General features: G+C 40.1%; 1 protein-coding gene across 1 annotated transcript; it reads left to right on the forward strand.

Annotated features, from left to right (window-relative positions):
- The first annotated feature begins 2771 nt into the window (after nucleotides 1–2771).
- On the forward strand, nucleotides 2772–22566 carry LOC117306512 (arylsulfatase B-like). The gene is made up of 7 exons (XM_033791063.1): nucleotides 2772–3047; nucleotides 10521–10707; nucleotides 12694–12854; nucleotides 17892–18099; nucleotides 19228–19480; nucleotides 20829–20995; nucleotides 21748–22566. Exons 1-7 carry the CDS (start codon nucleotides 2949–2951, stop codon nucleotides 22011–22013), a joined length of 1341 nt encoding a protein of 446 aa, XP_033646954.1. The 5' UTR covers nucleotides 2772–2948; the 3' UTR covers nucleotides 22014–22566.
- Nucleotides 22567–22575: the final 9 nt, after the last annotated feature.

The raw sequence follows: 22575 nt of genomic DNA on the forward strand, positions 1-22575 counted from the left end.
TGATTCAATCGCAGGCGCACGATTTATCAGTTGCTGTGACCTGAGTATAATTAATTTTTTGTCTGCGCGTTGCCGACGGTTCGTTGCGGACGCACGGAAATAATAGGTCGACCCGAGGCCGGCTTTACTGAAGTAAAACGCTCCGTGGATCACCGAGGTAGTCGTATAGTTTTAACCATAGCACGAGTAAAAACAGGCATTTGTTTTATATTATAAATCATAACACCCCATATCCGTGCTCAGACGTCGAGGTATCACGAAGCTGTGCTGTTGCGATGGGATATTGCCATGGGATCGTACTTCGGTTGCCACGGTATGGTGCATCGTTTGCTAAGGGTTTATGTGACTCGCTCTAAACTCTAAACTAATCAAAAAGCAATGTGGGTGTTATTGCAATAAGTCTTATTCTCAATGTTTGTTTAGCCCTTCTCTCTAAATAAAAAAGAGTGAAAAACACCACTCTTTACATTTCGAGCTGTCTCTCATATGGCTCTTCAAATAGAGTGGTGGTTATTTCATTCTTTTAGAGGGGTTCCCTCCAGGACAGAGTGAAAAATCACTCAAAAAGATGCAAACTTCAATCTAAAAGAGTGTAAGACCACTCGAAAAAGAGATATCCTTCATATGGCTCTTGAAAGAATGCGTTTTCACTCTTTTACATTAAGAGAGTTCCTTCTTGTCCTCCCTTCCCACTTTTGGAGGGGGTGGGGGGGGGGGGTGGGGGATTTTCCGTAGTCTTGTTTGGCGACCCTGTTTTTTGTCTTGGTCATCGGCGCTGCATGGATTGTTTTGGAGGCCGACCACATACATAAAGAACCTATGTCTGTGAGGCCGACTCGGACGGATTGGGCAAGTCTACAGAATGATAATTGATCCAGATGTTTGTGTGATACAGATAATATGTCTTCTCCATTAATTCGTGTTTGGTGTTGCGATATCGATCGGGAATGGTACAAAATGAAGTAGCGGCTGAGATCCGCTCAATATGCCATACTCTCTAAATGCAAAAAGATCGCAAAAGCATTCTTTGAAGGGTCATATGGGGGTAACGCTTTTTCGAGTGGTCTTCCACTCTTTTAGATTGAAGTTTGCATCTTTTTGGGGTGATGTTTCACTCTGTCATGGGGTAAAACCCCTTTAAAAGAGTGAATAACCACCACTCTTTTTAAAGAGCTTTTTGAGGGACCACTCGAAATGTAAAGAGTGGTGTTTTCACTCTTTTTCATTTAGAGATCAACAATAACGTGCCATAATCATTGTATATGAAGTGGTATTTTATAGGCACTGAGCACATTTGGTTATTGTCAAAGACCAATATTCTCACTTGGTTTACATAGCCCAACATCATGCATAAAATAAATAGGTGAAAATTCTGACTCAAATTGGTAATCGCAGTTGCAAGAAAATAATCAAAGAAAAACACACTTGTTGCACACATTATTGTGTGTTTTTAGCTTTTAAGGAACACGTTGCCTTGGATCGGTCGAGTTGGTATTTGAAAAGCGTTTGTAACCGTTTGTTATAAAATGCATATGATTGGAAAGATGTTTTAAAAGTAGAATACAATGATCCACACAAATATGCCTCGCAACTGCGTGGTTTTCCTTTTACCTCGTCGACTATAACACGGTCGGCCATTTATGGGAGTCAAAACGTTGACACCCATAAATGGCCGACCGTGTTAGTTCGCAAAGCAAAAGGAAAACCACCCAATTTCAAGGCATATTTGTGTGGATCATTGTATTCTATTTCTTTAAACATCTTTTCAACCATGTGCATTTCATAACAAACGGTTATATACAAACGCTCTTTATAGACCAACTCGTCCGATCCAGGGCAACGTGTTCCTTTAATCTGTTAATTTTTAAGTGCGAAATTACTTCTTTCTCGAAAACTCACGCTTTATGTCAGAGGGAGTTCTTTCTCACAATGTTTTTTTTACCACCAAAAGCTCTCCATTGCTCGTTACCAAGAATGTTTATGCTTAAACAACTATAATTAGTCACAGTGCTTTTAAACACTTTGAACTCTTATACCGTTCACGTGGTGGTCATGGTTACTATGTGGTTTGATATACCTACTCTATTTTATTATTTTATTTTTAGGCTATTGATTCCCTCAACTATTTTCTCCTTCCCCTTGGTGTTTTAGTTCCCCTTCTTTGTTGATGTTTCTTCTCCTTTCTTTCTAAGTGGTTCCTTTTTCTTGTAATTTTCCCCTCTGCTACCTCACCACATCCACTGTGACGATCCTTCTTTTCAACGGTTTTCTTTCACAATGCTCCCTTTCCTATCGACTGTATGTAAATCGATCTCTGTCCTTGCTCATGTTAATTCCCCGACCTCAAGAAAAAAAACAGACAAAACCACCCACGACCGTTATTATATAACAGCCACTCTTCAGAAATGAGACAGAAAAGGTCCGCGCTCTATGGATGAGGTCACTTCTGACACTCAATGACAAGATTCCGGACATACTTCGTAACAAATGTAGGCCTATACGTGACACCGTACTGCTAAAAACTGGGATTTATCATTCACATTTTCAGCGAAAATAACATCGCTGGTTCGATTTTAGGCTTCTGAGAACATTCTACATTTTATAATCTAGAAAAGGGGTTGGGGTTTATTGTGGTTTAGAGAGCTCTTTGGTGAAAGAGAGAGAGAGAAAAAAAAATGAATCAACGCAAGTTATTGGGCTGGATGACGCTCACTGTTGTGCTATTGGTAGGTTGCTATCTAAAATACAGCAAAGACCGTGGTGGTGGCTATAATGTGATCGTGAAGGAGCGGGAAAACACAGAGGTTATCAGGCAACTTGTAGATGTCCAACAACCCGAGGAGCCAACACCGTCGAAAAAGAGGCAGCCAAACATCGTTTTCATTTTGGCGGATGACTACGGTTATAATGACATTGGTTACCACGGCTCTGAGATTAGAACGCCTGTCATGGACGGACTCGCCGACCAGGGCGTGAAGCTGAGGAATTACTACGTGCAGCCGATATGTACTCCCACGAGGACTCAGCTGATGACGGGACGTTACCAGGTAAAGCAATAGCGAGACATAACTTGACTGATTTAGGACATTGTTTTTACAATCCCCTGTCCCCATTAGCCATTTTGTCTACATGCAATTGAATTGTCTAGTGCCCTATTCAATATGGTTCTGCACGGAAACCTCAAACTGGATTTATGATCCCCTCGGCCTCTAGCAAATTTGGTCAGTATAAGCGAAAGATGTTGAGGAGCAAACAGTGGAAAATTTTGACTGAATTTAAACTACCCGACTGCATTAGTTCTTTGGTCTATAATGAGAACTTATAAAGCGCACAAATCCATCAAAGTGCTCATGGCGCTAAATACAATTAATAATAATATTTACATGTACAATAACCAAAATTGAAACGTAAGCCTAAGCTAAGAAGGAATCCAGAACATGTTGAAGAAAAATACAATGCAAATGCAATATCAAAGAAAACATCGAAGGGTAGAAATCAAACCATTTTCTCAAATACTTGGTTGAAAAGATGTGTCTTAAGGTTTTTCTTAAATTGTGTTAAAGAAACAGATGATTTTACTAGTGCTGGCAACTTGTTCCATAGGCGTGGGGCAGCATGTGAGAAAGATCGGTCTCCCCATGAATGATTGGATATGGGCTCAATAAGGAGACTAGAATTGTAAGACCGGAGTTTGCGAGGAGGATTGTATGGTTTGAGTAGATCATCAATATATGCAGGGGCATTGTTGGTGAGTGATTTATACACAAAAAACAGAAGTTTATACTTAACTCTACTGCTCACGGGTAACCAGTGTAATTCTCTCAAAATCGGAGTTATATGACAGGACTTTTTATTTAAGGTGATAACACGAGCAGCATAGTTCTGAATACGCTGAAGTCGTTCAATTTGAGTATTAGGAAGACCATATAGAAGTGAGTTACACATGTCAAGTCTGGAAACGACGACGGAGTGGACTATTTGCTCAGTTGCTTTTTGTGTTAAATATTTCCTCACTTTGCCTATATTACGAATGTGAAATGTTGTAGAACGTGCAATACTAGAAATATGTGAATAGAGTGTCATGGAAGAGTCGAAGATCACACCAAGATTACGAGCTTAATGACTGTGACCAGGTCTAGAAACCCTGCTAAACCACTGTATAAAATTGCTGAAAACACTTTGGAAAATGTGGATAGTTACAAATACTCGGGTGTTATTATCTCCAGGGACTTAAGCTGGAAAACACATGTTAATAAAGTCAGTTCCAAAGCCACTAGAATCAACGGATTTATTGGTAGAGTAGTTAAAACTAGAAACCCTTACCTTCTGACTTTACTTTATCGCTCAATTATAGCAGACCCATACTTGAATACGCAGCTCCAGTCTGGTGCCCTGTTCTTTCGACTCGGCAAAAAACGCTAGAGAAGGTACAGAGGCGATTCACCCGTTTTTGTTTGGGTCTGCCGAGAAGGGTTTTAATTGATTCTGTAAATGAAATTGAATCTTCTGACAGGTGTGTCTTATTTCCTTTCAATTACGTTTGTTATTAAATGTTTATATAACAAATTTGACATTGACACGGACACTCTAATTCCCATTAATTGTAGACATATCGAATGTTAAATTTGTCCATCATCGGGCTCGTTCCAATGCTGCCCATCATTCTCTTTTTCACAGATTCCCTAGATTATGGGACGAACTACCGGCCTGCATTAAAGATACAATTATCCATAGTTTATCCTCCTTCACAAATTCCCTCAGGAATCATTTATTAGTCCCTGGCGAGGAGGTCCCCTTGACCAAAACAGTTTAACTTTCTAGTTGCCTTGCCCATTCAAATACCTTGCTGCTGTTTTTTATTTCTCAAATTTATAGTGCCTTTTGCATAATTAACTAGAATCTCTCTTTTAACGATTTTGTATTTTTAATGCCCATTAGTGCTTTTATAGTTTTAACTGCTTGTATAGTTCTATATTTTTATACAGCTGATGATGATGATGATGGTAATGGTAATGATAATGATAATATGATCATATGATCATATGATCATATGATCCTGATCCTGATCCTGATCCTGATCCTGATCCTGATCCTGATCCTGATCCTGATCCTGATCCTGATCCTGATCCTGATCCTGATCCTGAGAAAGACCCTTGAGATCTAAGGCTACGGGACGTAGCCCGGCTCGAGGAGTTACCGGCACAAAGGAAAATGAGATCTTTCTTTTGCATGCTGTGATAAAATGAAATAATAATAATAATAATAATAATAATAATAAGACTTGTAATGCGCACATATCCACCCTGCTGGGTGTTCAAGGCGCAGTAAAACCAAAAACAAAACAAAAACAAAACACAACACAAAGAAAAAACAGACACAACAAAATTAGTCATTGAAAACCTGTGACATAAGATAAGTTTTGAGAAGAGACTTGAATTTTGCAGTACAAACACAAAATCGAATATTAAGTGGTAGAGAGTTCCAGATGCGTGGCGCGGCTGAAGAAAAAGACCTGTCACCCCATGAGTGTCCAGACTTGGATTCAATGAGGAGAAGCATAGAACTTGATCGAAGATTCCTTGATGGAGTGTAAACTTGAAGCAGTTCAGAAATATAGTGGGGAGCCTTGCCCCTAAGAGCTTTGTGGACAATGAGCATCAGCTTGAAGATGATTCGTTGAGAGATAGGGAGCCAGTGTAGTTGTTTCAGAATGGGGGTGATAGCACAGGATTTTCTAGACAGTGTCACAATGCGGGCAGCAGTATTTTGGAGCCGTTGAAGTCTGGAAATCTGGTTGTTAGGAAGACTGTAGAGAAGAGCATTGCCGTTGTCAAGACGAGAAGTAACAAATGCGTGAATGACCTTTTCAGTGGCACTTTTGTACAAGTACTTGCGAATCTTACCTATATTCCTGATGTGATATGATGATAAACGAACAATGTTGTTGATGTGTGGCTGAAGTGTCATTGATGAATCAAAAATAACCCCTAAGTTCCGAGCTTTCAGCGAGGGAGCTATCCGAGCATCACCGATGGAGATGTATGGCACTGAAACCTTAGTTAACTGTTGACGTGACCCAAATAGAAGGAACTCTGTCTTATCATCATTTAACTTCAGGAAGTTTTGTTGTGTCCAACGTCGAATCTCTTGGATGCATTTCTCAAGTCTTGCAATAGATGCATTGGCGTTTTCTTGAGAAGATTTAAACGTGATGTATAGCTGAGTGTTGCCTGTGAAATTAGTAAATGAAATGAAATGAAATGAAATGAAATGAAATGGTATTCTAGTTGGTAAGACACTGCTCTAGAATTGCAAGGGTCGTAGGTTCGAATCCCACCGAGTAATAAGCCTGTGATACTTTTTTCACAGGACTCGGGAAAGTACTGAGTATACAGTGCTAACACACATCGGTGTTATTAATCTCCAAACTACACAATAGTAATGCCCTTTAAGGCCAAATAAAAAAAAAATACCAGTTGATCGTCCCCGCCCGCATCCTTTTCTGGGGCCGCATTTTTTTTTTTTTTTTTTACTATTTACTATATTTCGAAAAAAAAAAAAAAAAGACTGGCCTATGAGCTTTTCCCGAATCTAACTTGATGCTCTCTGTCACCATTATTCGATTTTAGCAAACACCTATCCTTAAATCTCTCGTGAACTTTTGCAAATGGTGACCCCGGTTAAAAAACTAACACCACTGAAACCACAGACAAGAAATAATCGAAACGACTGACAAGAAAGCGACTTATGAATACAAGAAAATTACATTTATTTTAAATTAATAACTTAACGAAAATTTATGTTCAACTCTCTTGGTTCGACTAGTGAATCCTTTCACATTCAGTTTCGGTTATAACACCCTAACTTTAAATAAAATGCTTGGTGATACACGATTGATTAACTCTTTACGGAGGAGTTCAACTCCAGAACCTTTTTTATTGATTCAAACAATCTTAAACTTCCATTCAACTTAGTTCAGCTTCAAGTTCGTTTATGATATACACACTGTTAATTACTTGGTAAACAATTGTACCATTACTTCATCACGGAGGAGTTCAACTCCAGAACAGACTTTTCTCATTGATTCAAACAATCTTAAATCTAGTTCAACTTATGGAGTATTCCAGCTTCAGTTTCTTTTACAAGATTTTCAACTTCAATTCTTTCACAAAATCATAACTTTATATCACAATCAACTCATCATCACGGAGGAGTTCAACTCCGGAACCTCAGGTAGGTCTACACTTCCAGACTGCCAAGTACGTCTCATTCGTCTACAACAGTTCGGTGGAATTAGTACATCTTTCGGCCAGCGCCATCTCTCTCTTTGAGTGTGTGATTACTCCTGAACCCACGGTCATGGGTGGTGTTACTGGCGAGATCCTCGGACGGGCTGAGTGTTGTGGTTTTTCCCAAAACGGGAAAAGAGTTCTTCCGACACTGAATTTGTCGGTTTGAAACGATTTTTGGGTTGTGGCTGTCTCCACAAAAAATAAATCGGAAAATTTAACCTGCTGTTTCAGGCCTTCGGAAAGTTGACGCCGATCTTCACTCTCACACAAATACACCCAGACTTAAACCCACGTCTTCCTCTGTCAAGAGGTTCTTGAGATCTGCCATATATTTTTTCTCGCACTCACATCCTCACACACCACTTCCAACAACATTCCACAACAAAATTACAAAAGGTATGGACAAAGCAACCGATTTTAAACAAAGTAAATAGTAAACAAAACACAAAGCAACCGCAACTAAATCACCTTGTATCGCAAGACTCGATTATAGAAACTTGCGGGAATTTTCTGCGCTCTAACTGGTTAAAAACTTTTTGGGCGAAACCACACGAACGCAAAGGTAGGTTTTTACACTATGCCGAGATGGGTCACGCACGCAAAACAAAATACAAAAAATACCAGTGTTACACTCTCGAACACTTGTAACCGTCTGTTTCATTAAACAATATTAGTGAATGCCTACCAGCAAATCTTTTTAGTGTTATCCAACCCTGTTAGTGTTAGTGTTAACACAGGTCCTCATGCAACTACTTATAGGTATAAATAAGTTTGCGGTTGATTCAAACTGAAGAATTGGTGGCCTGTTTGATTTGAAATACTTAGCGGCCATCTTGAAAAAAAAAAAAGTAAATAGTAAATAGTATAAGGCCCTCATCCTCCTCTTTTTTGAAAAATCCGGACGACAAACCTGTGAAAATTTGAGCTCGATTCGTTCTCGGAGTTGCGAGATAGTACTTTGAAAGAAAAAATCTGCCATGTCACACAAAGTTGTGTGCTTTCAGATGCTTGATTTCGAGACCCCAAATTCTAAATCTGAGGTCTCGAAATCAAATTCGTGGAAAATTACTTCTTTCTAAAACTACGTCACTTCAGAGGGAGCCGATCTCACAATGTTTTCTCAATATTTGTATACTATCAACCTCTCCCCATTACTCGTCACTAAGAAAGGTTTTATGCTAACAATTATTTTGAGGTTACCAATAGTGTCCACTGCCTTTAAAGGGTGTATGTACTTTTTGTAGGACAAAAATCACAATGTCCACAGATTTACATTAAACACACACAGTTTGAAGATAATGATAAAAAAAAGCTTCCCTGAAAATATTATGTGCTGAGGTGCTGCAGTTTTTGGGTAATAATAATATTACAAATTTATAACGTTTCTAAGCGCATGGTGCTGGTTTCCTGGTGAAGACTATAGTAAACCAGGGCAACAGCACCAAAATACAAAGAGCAGTATACATGTATAAACGAAATAAGCATAACAAAGGCAGAATAAGTATGACAAAACAATGTCATGAAAATAATTTTCGTCTCATGAGACGAAAATTATTTTAAGCATTTACAAAACGTATTTTTCATTACATACTCATTTCTCAAAAACTACAGCGCCTCAGTAAGTAATATTTGGAAGGAAGCTTTCCACTATCATTATCTTCAAACCCTGAAGTTTAATGTAAATCTATGGACATTTTGAAAAAGTACCCAACTCCTTTTTAAGGTTGGATTAACTTTGGCGGAGGAATTTGAGCATGCGATCACGAATATACATCAGAACGAAAGATTGCCTACCTATAAGACGGGGGCGTGGTTTGTTTGTGGTTCACGGAACCCGATGCCATAATGCTGAAGACTGTGGATGGTTTGGATCTCTTAAAATTGCACATAGTTACTTTGGATATAAGATCATATATATATCATGTCATAGTTGGTATGTATAGCGTAACACCAGGGCCCAATTTCATAGAGCTGCTTAACGGTCGATTTTGTGCTTATCGGGCGCACATAGCAAATTTTTTATTTCATAGCCCTGATTAAGCAAAGTTATTTGCTTATAGCGGCAAGCAAACAAGCAAAAAGGGTCCTTAAAGGCAGTGGACACTATTGGTAGTTACTCAAAATAATTATCATCACAAAACCTTTCTTGATTACGAGTAATGGGGAGAGGTTGATGGTATAAAACATTTTGAGAAACGGCTCCCTCTGAAGTGGCGTAGTTTTCGAGAAAGAAGTAATTTTCCAAGAATTTGATTTCGAGACCTCAAGTTTAGAATTTGAGGTCTCGAAATCAAGCATCAGAAAGCACACAACTTCGTGTGACACGGGTGTTTTTTTCTTTCATTATTATTTCGCAAATTCGATGACCGATTGAGCTCAAATTTTCACAGGTTTGTTATTTTATGCATATGTTGAGATACACCAACTGTGAAGACTAGTCTTTGACAATTACCAATAGTGTCCACTGTCTTTAAACAGCCAATAAAGGATGATCTCAAATATTATATAGATATTACAGTTTTCTAACAGCTGCAGTCCATCCAGGAAACATACAAAATTTTGTCATCACCTTCTTCCTTTTTGCTGAAGCATACATCTAAAATGTTGCGTGCGCAGTTTGTTTATGTACTGAAGATAGCAACCGCTCGTGAAATAGGTTTACGTTTATTTTACGTTTATTTTACGTTTATTTTTTTTGCTACGTTTAAAACCGCCATGGTTACAGCGGTGTGTATTTGGCGTGTGTTTGTATGGTGGGTGTAGCGAAGTAAAAAAGTCTCTAAAATCCTTCAGAAATGTTGTACAATGTATTATCTCCATTATACATTTTCGCAAGTACCCATTGCGCAAGCGCCAAATTGTCAAAGACCAGTCTTCTCACTCGGTGTATCTCAATAATGTGCATAAAATAACAAACCTGTGAAATTTTGAGCTCATGGTCGTCGAAGTTGCGCGATAACTATGAAAGAACTCAAATTCATGGAAAATTACTTCTTCCTCTCGAAACCTACGTCACTTCAGCCCCATTCAGCCCGGTTCATACTTCATGTGAATGCGAATGCGATGAGAATGCGCGAAAGGAGGATTGTGACGTCAAATTCACGTCAAATTCTCTTCGTATTCGCATTCGCTGGAAGTATGAACCGGGCTTTATTCGTTACCAAGTAAGGTTTTTGCTAATAATTATCTTGAGTAACTATGTAACTTTGCTCCAACCTCTCTTGACAGATCCACACCGGTATGCAGCACTCGATCATCTGGCCTCTCATGCCGAGCTGTCTACCTCTAGATGAGGTCACCGTGGCTCAGAAACTCAAAGAAGCCGGCTACTCCACTCACTTGGTCGGCAAGTGGCATCTTGGACTTTACAAGAGGGCTTGCTGGCCGACACGACGAGGATTTGATACTTTCTTCGGTAGGGTCAAGATAGACTGTTCGACTAACAAACAGCAACATCAAAACACACCTCGTAAATCAAGCTAAATGCTCGGCATTAACACTTATTTTACAAACTTTTTTTCTTCTTTCCATTTTCCCTGTTGTTTCCTCATGGATCCCATTTCCTGTCCTTGCCCAATATCCCAAATCCTCAATGTAGTATTCGCATGTTTCTTGTTGTATCCAAACCTGCTGAAAGTCATGTTTCTTCTTCCAGGACCAGTGCTAAATTAGCCTGTAGGCCTATACAGGTATAGGTCGACTGCAAAACATGTTAATTGTATTTTTTGTTCCTGAAGCTAAACTTTTGTTTGCTAGTGTTGTTATTGTAGGCCCTTCTTTGTGGGGAATGGCCGAATAATTAATAATAATAAGTATAATCAAATCTCATCACATCCAAACAAAGCTCTTCGTTGCCTATCTCCTGTGTATAATCTGATGTTCTACACAAATACATCCCTGTCAGTCCTCTTTGCTCTGCTGGACAATCCCTACTGACTCAAACTACCCTTTTCACTAAATCCTATGGTCAAAGAGCCTTCCAACGTGGTTATAGATCAACTTACCTCTTCAAATTCGTCAAGCTGACTCTCTTCAATTTCAAGGGACTTTTAAAGACCCATATAACAAAAGAACTTCGACAATAGGAATATTAAAGTTACCGAGGTATAACACAACAATTGTTGCACGCTGTGATTGGGGTCCATTATTTTGTACACCCTCTTCGGGTGTACGCCATGGACCCCGTCACAACGTGCAACAATGGGAGACTTTCTGGTACGATAGAGGGCTGCACAATTACCGGGTAAATCCATTGTTCTCAGAATTATGCGCATGTTCAGAACTACGTAAACAATGGAAATTTACCCGGTATGTCTGCTGCCACCTAGCGTTGGAAAGTCTCCTATTGTATAGCGTACGCTTTTCCAGCCTTTGCATCGGTCAATTTGCGTGACATTGTTGGTAAATTGATCGGATCATAAAGGTTAGCATAATTATATTTCCTTCCTCCATTGTTTGCTTTAAACGAGGTTCGACGTGATTTTCGCATGATGAGAGGGGATTGGTGAAATGTTTGCAAGATGGGTAGGCAAACGGGTAGGCTTTGAAGGCAGAGATGGTTCTTCTGATTGATTTAATAATAATGATAACAAATTCTTATATAGCGCGTTTCACAATAAACCGTATCATTCACAATATCAACATCTACCCTCGCAGGTACCCATTTATACCGCTGGGTGAAGAGAAGCAATTATAGTTAAGTATCTTGCGCAAGGACACAAGTGTCACGACTGGGGTTCGAACCCATACTCCGGTGACTTGGCATCAGAACTTGAATTCGATGCTCTTAACCACTCGGCCGTGACACTTAGCCGAGTAGCGTATTATGTGTATGATGTGTCCTCTCACCAGGGAGCAGAGATGGTTTAATAAATGAATTACAAGTGGCCCAGTGACCAGGGGTAATAATGGTGGAAGCGCTTTGAGATGTGAACATCGCTACATAAAAACTGGTTATCATTATTATTATTTTTGTTATTTCTGGACACTATTGGTAATTGTCAAAGATAAGCCTTCTCATTTGGTGTATCTCAACATAAAAATATGCATAAAATAACAAACCTGTGAAAAATTTGAGCTTGATTGGTAGTCGGAGTTGCGAGATAACTATGAAAGAAAAAAACACCGTTGTCACACGACGCTTGATTTCGAGACCTCAAAATAAATTTTGAATATGAGGTCTCGAAATCAAATTCGTTGAAAATTACTTGTTTCTAAAAAACGACGTCACTTCAGAGGGAGCCGTTTCGCACACTGTTTTATACTATATCAACCTCTCCCCATTTCTTTTATACCAAGTGAGGTTTTATGCTGATAATTATTTTGAGTAATTACCAATAGTGTCCACTGCCTTTAAACCAAGAGGTAAATTATTGAGACTGTTGTTTAAACTTCGTTGCAGGAATCCTGCTTGGAAGTGGGGGTCACCTGAGTCACAAACGGGGTGAGGATCTTGACTTTCGCGAGCAAGAGGAACTAGCAAGGAACTACACGGGCATTTACTCAACACATCTCTACGCAGAACGTGCTCAAAGGATAATTCGGCAACATGATCAGAATAAGGTCAGAACTTTATTGTGTTTAGTGTTTGAATTGAATTGAATTGAATTGAATGGTCTATTCGTCAAGAATATAAAGATACATGAAATTTAAAATCCTTTTGTACAGCAACACATCAAATACTAAAATGTAAACAAATTGCACAAGTTTAACCTCAATACTACAGAAAACAATAACCTTAATAAAATAAAAATATGAGGCCAAATTACACAGGAGATGCAGAACAACATTTAAAAGACAGTACATATACAATGTGACGCAGTGTATAATGAATAGGGTAGATGGCCTTAGCTTTCGATCCAATCCGGACCTTCTTCAGAGGCATAAAACAAGTACAAACAAATACATATCCATTTATAGAAAAAGAGAGGGGGAAAGGGATTAAGGAAAGGATCCAGAAAGAAGCGGGAAAATAACAGCCAATCAAAGTTTCTATTTCAGAAACAATATTGGTGGCTATGAACCAATAGGAATGAAGTGGCGAGGACAAAGGATGTTTAGAATGAAAGGAAGGGTTACTGGACCATAAAAGTGGTAAATGTATTGTTCGACAACAATGCAGGGGTAGGATTAGAGAGCAAGTTGCATCATGATGCAACTAACAATGGTCCATTAATAAGAATAGCAAGATCAAAGGTATGTAGTTATCTAATAAAATCAGGAGGATGGGTAGCGGTTTATCGCAGAATATGGCACTCGCATACGACCGGATCTTGGGATCAGCTGGCTGGCAAGCGCATCATAAAGCGGATGGTTAGCACCATTCAGTAGCATATTTAGCTTGCCAGCCAGCAGATCCCCATAATTATGCTGTGTCAACTAGCGGCTGCGACTCCCCGAGAATCCTTCCTGCATTTCCAACCCAACAGACCAAGCAGTATGACCAAACACCAGCAACCACAGTATGGTAAAAAGTAGCTAAAATATTACGATTGACATGAAACGAATTTAATTTCCTAAGTTGACGGATCCTACCAGAGTTCTTATGCACAATCAGTGGGTAAAGAGGATGTGTGTTGTCAGACTGAATGCAGTGGAATTTACTCATAATTCTTAAAGGCAGTGGACACTTTTGGTAATTACTTAAAATAATTATTAGCATAAAACCTTTCTTGGTGACAAGTAATGGGGAGAGGTTGATGGTATAAAACATTGTGAGAAACGGCTCCCTCTGAAGGGCCATAGTTTTCAAGAAAGAAGTAATTTTCCACGAATTTGATTTCAAGACCTCAGATTTAGAAATTGAGGTTTCGTAAACGCACACAACTTCGTGTGACATGGGTGTTTTTTTCTTTCATTATTATCTCGCAAGTTCGATGACCGATTGAGCTCAAATTTTCACAGATTTGTTATTTTATGCATATGTTAAGATACACCAACTGTGAAGGCTAGTCTTTGACAATTACCATCAGTGTCCACTGCCTTTAAAGTAATTCCTGAAGACCGTCATTATCTGAACCAATAATCCTACTAGCTTGTTTATCTATCTATCTATCTTCCTGTAAGTACATCTCTCCAGAGGAGTATAGTCGTACTGTGGTGCAAAAGTGCTTGGTCACGGGAACAAATATAAAATATTAAAAAAAAATGTGCTACAGACTGAGGTCAAGGTGCAAGTAAAAAGATGTCTGTGGGTGGTAGACTATCGGAGGGTGAGTGGGTTCAGGCGACTCAGGAAGACCTCCAGAGACTGAGCTGAAACAACGGCGGCTACGGTAGGGTGTTCCAGATACAGATGACACTTGGGAGGAAACTATGCTGGTATGTGACTATTCTACAATGCTGTTGTGTGAATTGTAGATGGTGGCCTCCAGTCTGATTTGATGAAGATGGGTGTAAGTAGGGTGGTGCGGCTGGGATGGCAACAAGACCGTGCACAATCCTATACAGCATGGTGACTTTGCTCTTGGCCCAGCGTTCGTAAAGAGATTGCCATTGGAGGTTATTCAGCATATGTGTGACACTGTTCTTTTGGTCGTAGTCAGCCATCACAAATCTTGCGGCACGCCGCTGAACCATTTCTATCTATAGAGGAGATCAGAACCTGGGTGTGTGGGTCCCATACCGTTGACGAGTACTCGAGAGTGGGACGTACATATGTCTTGTAGGCCAGTTCCTTGATCTTTGGAGGGCATTTTCTGAGGTTGCGACGAAGAAAGCCAAGGGTGCTGTTGCTCTTGTTGCAGATGTTTTGAACATTTGGTTTCCAGCTGAGGTTATGTTGATGGTGACTCCCAGGTACTTTGCCTCATCAACGGTTCCAAGTGCAGACCCATGGATTGAGTAAGGGGTAGCTCCCAGAATGTTGCTACGTTTCTTGGAGATTCCGAGAACTTCACATTTGGCTGCGTTGAAAGGCATTAACCACTTCTTGTCCCACTCCTGGAGGTTGGCAAGATCTTTTTGTAGTATTGTAATGCCATCTTGGGATTGGACTGGTCTAAACAGGAGGGCGTCAGCAGCATAGAGGCATATATTAGAACTAACACACTCAGGCAGGTCGTTGATGAATACTAAAGAACAACAGGGGACAAAGGACGGAACCTTGAGAAACCCCTGATGTGACGCTGGCAAGGTTGCTCTTTTTCCCCTCTAAGATGACTTGTTGGGTACGTCCTGATAAGAAATCACGAATCCAAGAGAGTAGCAGGCCATAGGGATGAAGTTTAAGTAGTAGACGCTCATGTGGAACTCGATCAATTGCCTTCGAGAAGTCTAATAGGATATGCATCGTTTTGCTGCTTGTCCCGGAGTCCTCTAGCTAGGTCATCTACTTTAATCTGGAGCTGTGAGTCGCAGGAACGCTTCTTTCTAAAACCAAATTGACAGGCTGTTAACAAGTTGTGGGCATCAAGATGTTGAATTGTCTAGCTGTGGATGATATGTTCAACCGTCTTGCAGATGATTGAAGTGAGAGATATTGGGCAGTAGTTTTCAGGTCTATGTTTGTCACCCTTCTTGAAGATTGGTGTCACATCAGCTGTTTTCCATGCGTGTGGAATCTTACCTTGATGGAGAGTGGCATTGAATAGTAAGCAGAAGATTGATGCAAGTTCTTCAGCCGTTTCTTTAAAGGCAGTGGACACTATTGGTAATTACTCAAAATATTTTTTAGCACAACATCTTACTTGGTAACGAGTAATAGGGAGAGGTTGGTAGTATAAAGACCTTAGATTTAGAACCTGAGGTCTCGAAATCAAGCATCAGAAAGCACACATCTTCAAGTGACAAAGGTGTTTTTCTTTCATTTTGATCTCGCAACTTCGACGACCAATTGAGCTGAAATTTTCACAGGTTTGTTATTTTATGCAGATGTTGAGAAACACCACGTGAGACGACTGGTCTTTGACAATTACCAATAGTGTCCACCGTCTTTAAGAAGATAGGCTGGCAGGTTATCAGGACCAAAGGCTGTGTAAGGTTTGATCTTTGCGAGGAGTTTCTTTACACCTTCGCAGTCGATGGAGAAGGATGGAATTGTTGGGTGCGGGCTTGTTCGGTGGCATCCTCATCAGTAAAGACTGAAACAAACTGGTCGTTCAACATGTTGGATTTTATCGTACTGTCATTTTGTAGGATGCCATCTTTCATCAGCGGGGCAACTCCAGGGTTCTCACAACGAGTACTCTTGATGAAGGACCAGAATGTTTTAGGGTTGCTAACTTTTCCTTGACACAACATGTCATTGATGTGGGTGTGGTAAGCTGATCTGCAGTCGCATTGCATCAATTTCCTGAGGTTCTTATATCTGGTCCAGTCCTTTGATTTCTTTGACCGTCTAGCTCTTCTGAAGGCTTTTTTCTGTCTTCTTGATATAGGGCTTTGATGTGGCGATTGATCCATGGTTGACTTTACCGTGTAGAAGACAGCTTGGAGGGGACCATCTTATCCAAGATGTTGTGAAGGAAGATTGTGATATGGCTCCACAGGTCGTAGACTTCGGTTTCACCAGAATTGGAAAGAACAAACTGGTTGCCAAAGATATTAATTTCAGACTTAATGCTGCGCATGTCAGCCTTCTTCCATAAAAGGATTTTACGGCGGACCGGCTTTTGTCTCCTGGCATGGATGTCAGACAAAGAAAGAACCATTTCGTGATCGCTCACTCCTGGTATGGGTGACATTTACTGACAAGAGCTGGCCTGTTGGTAAGGAGAAGGGCAGTGTGTTCTCCTCTCTGGCTTGAAAGTCAACAAATTGGGTTAGGCCGAGGTCATTGAAGGTAGAAAGGAAGCAATTGTTGTGTGCAGGACTGTATTGATGGTTAACAATATAGATGACGAGTTCCAATCAATGTCAGGAAGGTTGAAGTCCCCGCTGAGACATGCTTGGTAATGCGGTCTAGCTTTTGCCTATTAAAAACTGAAAGGGAATAAACCAAGTGATGCACAAAATCACTTGGTTTAACTCCTTTTCAGTATTTAGTGTTTGTTCGTCTGTTGTGATATTTCTCGTTTATTCGCGTCAGATTATTGTTAACACATACAAAGAGCTCTGGAGAGGGGGTTGTTCAGGAAAGTTTATTGAGTGTGGTTCACCCTACTGTTATTGGGTAGACAAAACACGTCTAATGACTTTGAACATTGAGTGACGTTAGTGTGAGTGGTCAATAGGTCAACTTTTAATAAGGATATTTTTTTCTTCCAATGGGGGACTTTCGGGACGCTTGGTGGCAACAGACTTACCAGGTAAAGTCCAAGGTTCTCGGCAATGCGTGCATGCTCAGAACTACGTAAACAATGACAATTTACCTTTTTTTTATTATATATATATATATATATATTTTTTTTTATATTATTTTATATTTTAATTATATTGTTGCTGTTTTAATTTCTACGGTTCATGTGTATTTTGTGCTATTTTTAATAACTGTATTTTAATGTGCAAATCGAGAAAGTGATTCTCATGCTGGGCATGACGAAGAAAGAATTGAATTGAATTGAATTGAGTCATAAGTCTGCTGCCACCTAGCGTTCAAAAGTCTTCCATTATTAGAGAATGTTTAACTTCTGACAATGGCCACCCTCTTCTTCCCCACAGCCGTTTTTTCTCTTCCTCTCATTCCAAGCCGTCCACGAGCCGCTTGAAGTTCCAGAGTCTTACATCAAGCCATACTGGAGAATTAAGAATATGGACCGTAGGAAGTATGCTGGGATGACCACGTGCATGGACGAAGCAATTGGAAATGTCACAAGAACTCTCGAAGAAAAGGGCATCCGGGACAACACCGTTATTATCTTCTCAACGGGTAATAGTAGTAACTTTGGTTTTTACCCAAACACCGATGTGTGTTAGCACTGTATACTCCACTTTCACGAGTCCTGTGAACAAAATAGTCTAGTTGGTAAGACAGTGCTGTAGAATTGCAAGGTTCGTTGGTTCGAATCCCACCCGAGTAACATGCCTGTGGTATTAATTGGACTCGGGAAAGTACCGAGTATACAGTGCTAACACACATCGGTGTATGGGTAGAAAAACAAAACTAATATTCTTAACCCCCGACGCAAATTTAAAGGTAATTTTTGGTAATTGTCAAAAATTAGTCTTCACAGTTGGTGTATCTCAACATATTTATAAAATAATTAACCTGTGAACATTTTAGCTCAATCTGTCATCGAAGTTGCAAAATAACAATGATAGAAAAACAAACGTTGTCAAACGAAGTTGTGTGCGTTTAGATGGTTGATTTCGAGACCTCAAGTTCTAAATCTGAGGTCTCGAAATAAAATTTGTGGAAAATTACTTCTTTCTCGGAAACTAAGTCACTTCAGAGGGAGCGGTTTCTCACAATTTTTATATTACCAACCTCTCCCCATTACTCGTCCCCAAGTAAGGTTTTCTGCTGATAATTATTTTGAATACTTACCAATAGTGTCCACTGCCTTTAACATCTAATAGTTAGTAATAAATTATATACATTGTGTGCATTGTGAATGTTTCGGGTTTCCCGCGCTTACACCTTGCGTGCAGTAAAAGGAGTCCACGCGCACGTCAGATTAGCCCTTTGTCAAGGCCTTCATAGCTTGGACAGCTTTCTAGACAGATGAGAGCCGATCACAAACGACTGGAAGGGAAGACCAAGCGCGCGAGTCGAGCTTTTTAGTTAGCCATTCACGTGCGTGATCTCCCCTTCCAGTCGCTTGGGATCGCGGCTCTAGGAACTTCGAAAATACCTCTTGACAAATTGCTTTTCTATAAAGCAAAAATTGAGTGGAGCACCAGTCACAACAATGCAAACTTTATGTAATTTTGGCTGGTAACCTGTTTCTATTAAAACATGTGACATTTCTTGTGTTTTTTATAACTAAAGCATTCCCACAATGTTGCTACTGTTTTTTTATTTTATTTTTTTTATTATTTTTTTACATGTGACTAGATAATGGTGGTAAAGTGGGCAAAGGTGCCAACAATTGGCCACTCCGAGGCGAGAAGGCGACCCTGTGGGAAGGCGGAATTCACGGTATAGGCTTCGTCAACAGCCCGCTGCTCCATCCTTCGGTCTTACGCACAAGTAACTACGAGATGATCCACGTTAGTGATTGGTTTCCCACTATGGTAGAGGGTCTGGCTGGAGGGAGTCTCAACGGGACCCGACCGCTTGACGGGTTTAACATGTGGGATACTATAAGGTATGTCACTCATCTCGAGCCAAAGTAACATGCATTAGTGCTGGTTAAAATTTGAACTTCGAAACTTGGTATTTATTGACGTGTTTTGGCCATGAAATTCTGGTGAAAAAAGTTTTAAATCTTAAAGTAATGCAAATTGAGCATTTCCCCACACAGGAAAAAGTTGCTTAAGCACTCAAGTCTATCATCCCGCGCCTTCAAATTTCAATCCTACCTGGAATGTAGGCGCGGTACGTCCGTGTCGGGGATGCTGCCTCAGAACCTGTCCAACTTGATTTCTCTGTTCCTCAGGGTTCTGTTCTCGGCCCGCAGTTGTTCTCTATATACACATTCCCTCTTCAAGAAATCATTCAGCGTCACAACCTTCAATATCACTTTTACGCTGATGACACACAAACATATGTGTATTTTAATCCCTCACAACAACATGTCCAGTCCTGCATCAATCGCATTGAGGCTTGTGTTCGTGAAATTCGTCAGTGGATGAACGTCAACTTCCTGAAAATTAATGACAGTAAGACCGAGTTCATGTTGATTGGTTCTCCACAGCAACTTTCGAAGATCTCTATTCCCTTTATTACTGTTTGGGATTATCACATCAAACCAGTCAGCCAAGTTCGCAATCTGGGTGTCATTTTTGATTCATCGATGACGTTCAAGAGCCACATTTCTAACACAGTTCGTTCTGCTTCATTTCACATCCGCAACATAGTAAGGATTCGAAAATATCCTGATCGTGCTTCCCACAGAACAGATTGTCCACTCCATTGTTACATCTCGTCTTGATATGGGAAATTCTCTTTTGTTTGTAATTCCAGATGTTCAGCTATCCCGCCTTCAACGCATACAAAACACTGCTGCTCGTGTGGTCACCTTAACAACAAAATACTCTCATATCAAACCTGTTCTTTTAGATCTTCACTGGCTCCCAGTATCCTCTAGAATCATATATAAACTCTTGCTCATTGTTTTCAAATCTCTAAATGGGCAAGCACCTGCTTACATCCAAGACATGCTCAACATCTACAAACCATCTCGCAACCTTCGTTCTGCTAACAGATATCTTCTTCAAGAAATCAAGTCTTATCGCACCTGGGGGACAGATCTTTTTCTATTGCGGCACCACGTCTCTGCTTTATCCACTTCCATTCACTCTTTCAAAACATCTCTCAAAACACACCTCATGTCAATAGATCTATTCTTTAGTATTTAATCTGTTCTTTGTTATTTTTGTTTGAATTTTCTCTGTAATAGTGCCCTGAGCACTTTAACATAAAACTAAATATTCCAATGAAAAATGTATTCTCATGATTTTCTAATCTTGTGAAAATAATTTGTTTTATTAAAGCAAAGGTCAGAAGTCACCACGCACCGAGATTCTGCATAACATCGATCGAATTTTGTCCGTCCCGGTTAACAGAACTTCCCGAATGGAACCCCACAACTACACCTTCAATTCGAATATGAGAGCGGCTATACGGGTGGGTGACTGGAAGCTTATCACCGGACTGCCCGGTAGGTGAAGCATTGATCCAGATGGTTGGCTTGGTTCTGGGTTGCCATTAGAGCGGTTTAGCTGCACGTTACGATACGCGAGTAAAAGTGCGAACGTGAACGTCAGAAAATGTTTCTAGGTGACGTCACAACTTTGGGCGCATTTCATGCTCACTTATGACGTCTGCACGTACCTGACGTGAAAAGCGGTAACTACACGTATGCTTAAAATGTGAGATTTTTACAATAATTTTTTTTTTCACGTTGACGCCCACGTTTTTGCTCACGTAACGTGCAGCTAAACCTCCCCAATCATTGCGCACGTTCGCTAACAACTTTTAAGTGGAACGAGATGTGTGCTGATGTGGCAGGGAATTCCGACCGGGTGGAGATTCTGTCCCCCATATCAAAGAGGAAGGAATGCCCATCTTATGGAAAATTAACAAGGGCTGGAGAAGTGATTCAAAAGAGGGCGCTATCAGAAGAAGTTTGTACACAGTTTGGCATGAGGGGATACATCCATGAGGGAAAGAATCGATCCAGCCACACCGCAAACCTTTGGCGAACGTTAGCAACCACTAGGCAAACGGATTCCTGAGGTACAAAGCAGACGATGTTATTTTGTTGAGCCAGGGGCTGATAAGGTCAAGTTACCGCTACACTACTTTATATTCTCGCTCGGCCCTTTTCGCTCATGGGAAATTACAGTTAATTAATATCAGCAACATGTTGTATACTTTGACTGCTAAATAAATGTTACCTCATTCACACAGGCCCCGGCGATTGGCACCCGACCCCCGACTCAGGAATTCCTAAGAAATCGTCCATTCACAGAAATGGGCAAAACATCTGGCTTTTTAACATCAGAGATGACCCCAACGAGTACATGGACAAGTCTTTGGAGCGTGTAGACATCGTTGAGCGGCTGATGGAAAGACTACAACACCACTACACAAATTCCGTGCCCGTGTTCTTTCCACCAAATGATCCGAGAGGAGACCCGAAGAGATTCGGTCATGTTTGGACCAACTGGGAATAAGTGACCGAATTCCAACGAGTATATTCTGCTCTATTAATATATTATACGAATAATAGCAGAATATAACAAATTAATGTGTAGTGAATATAGCAGGACATGCGGGGAGACCTGAAGATGATCGGTCATGTTTGGACCAACTGGGAATAAGTGTCCGAATTTCAACGAGTACATTTAGCTATATTACACGAATGCAGCAGAATAATGAATAACGCAGAACACGAGGGGAGACCAGGGGCCCAATTTCATAGCGCTACTTAGCGACCGATTTTGTGTTTACTGTGCAAATCGAGTAGAATTTGACATTAATTAACTTTTTTTTGGTATTATGTCAATTAATTTTGCGAAGACAATTACTATATATTTTACATTAACTTTTTGCATTTTAATTTTGTTTAAACAATTTTTGTTTATATATTTGTTTATATTATATAATAGTTGTAAGTCTTCTGTTGACTATACTTTTATCTGGCAAAAGTGTTTAGTGCTATAAGTGCTATTTAAGACAGTGGACACTATTGGTATTTACTCGGTTATGCTAACAAATCAATTCAAATATTTTAGT

This window comes from Asterias rubens, chromosome 2 (genome assembly GCF_902459465.1).
Source record: "Asterias rubens chromosome 2, eAstRub1.3, whole genome shotgun sequence".
NCBI lineage: Eukaryota > Metazoa > Echinodermata > Asteroidea > Forcipulatida > Asteriidae > Asterias > Asterias rubens.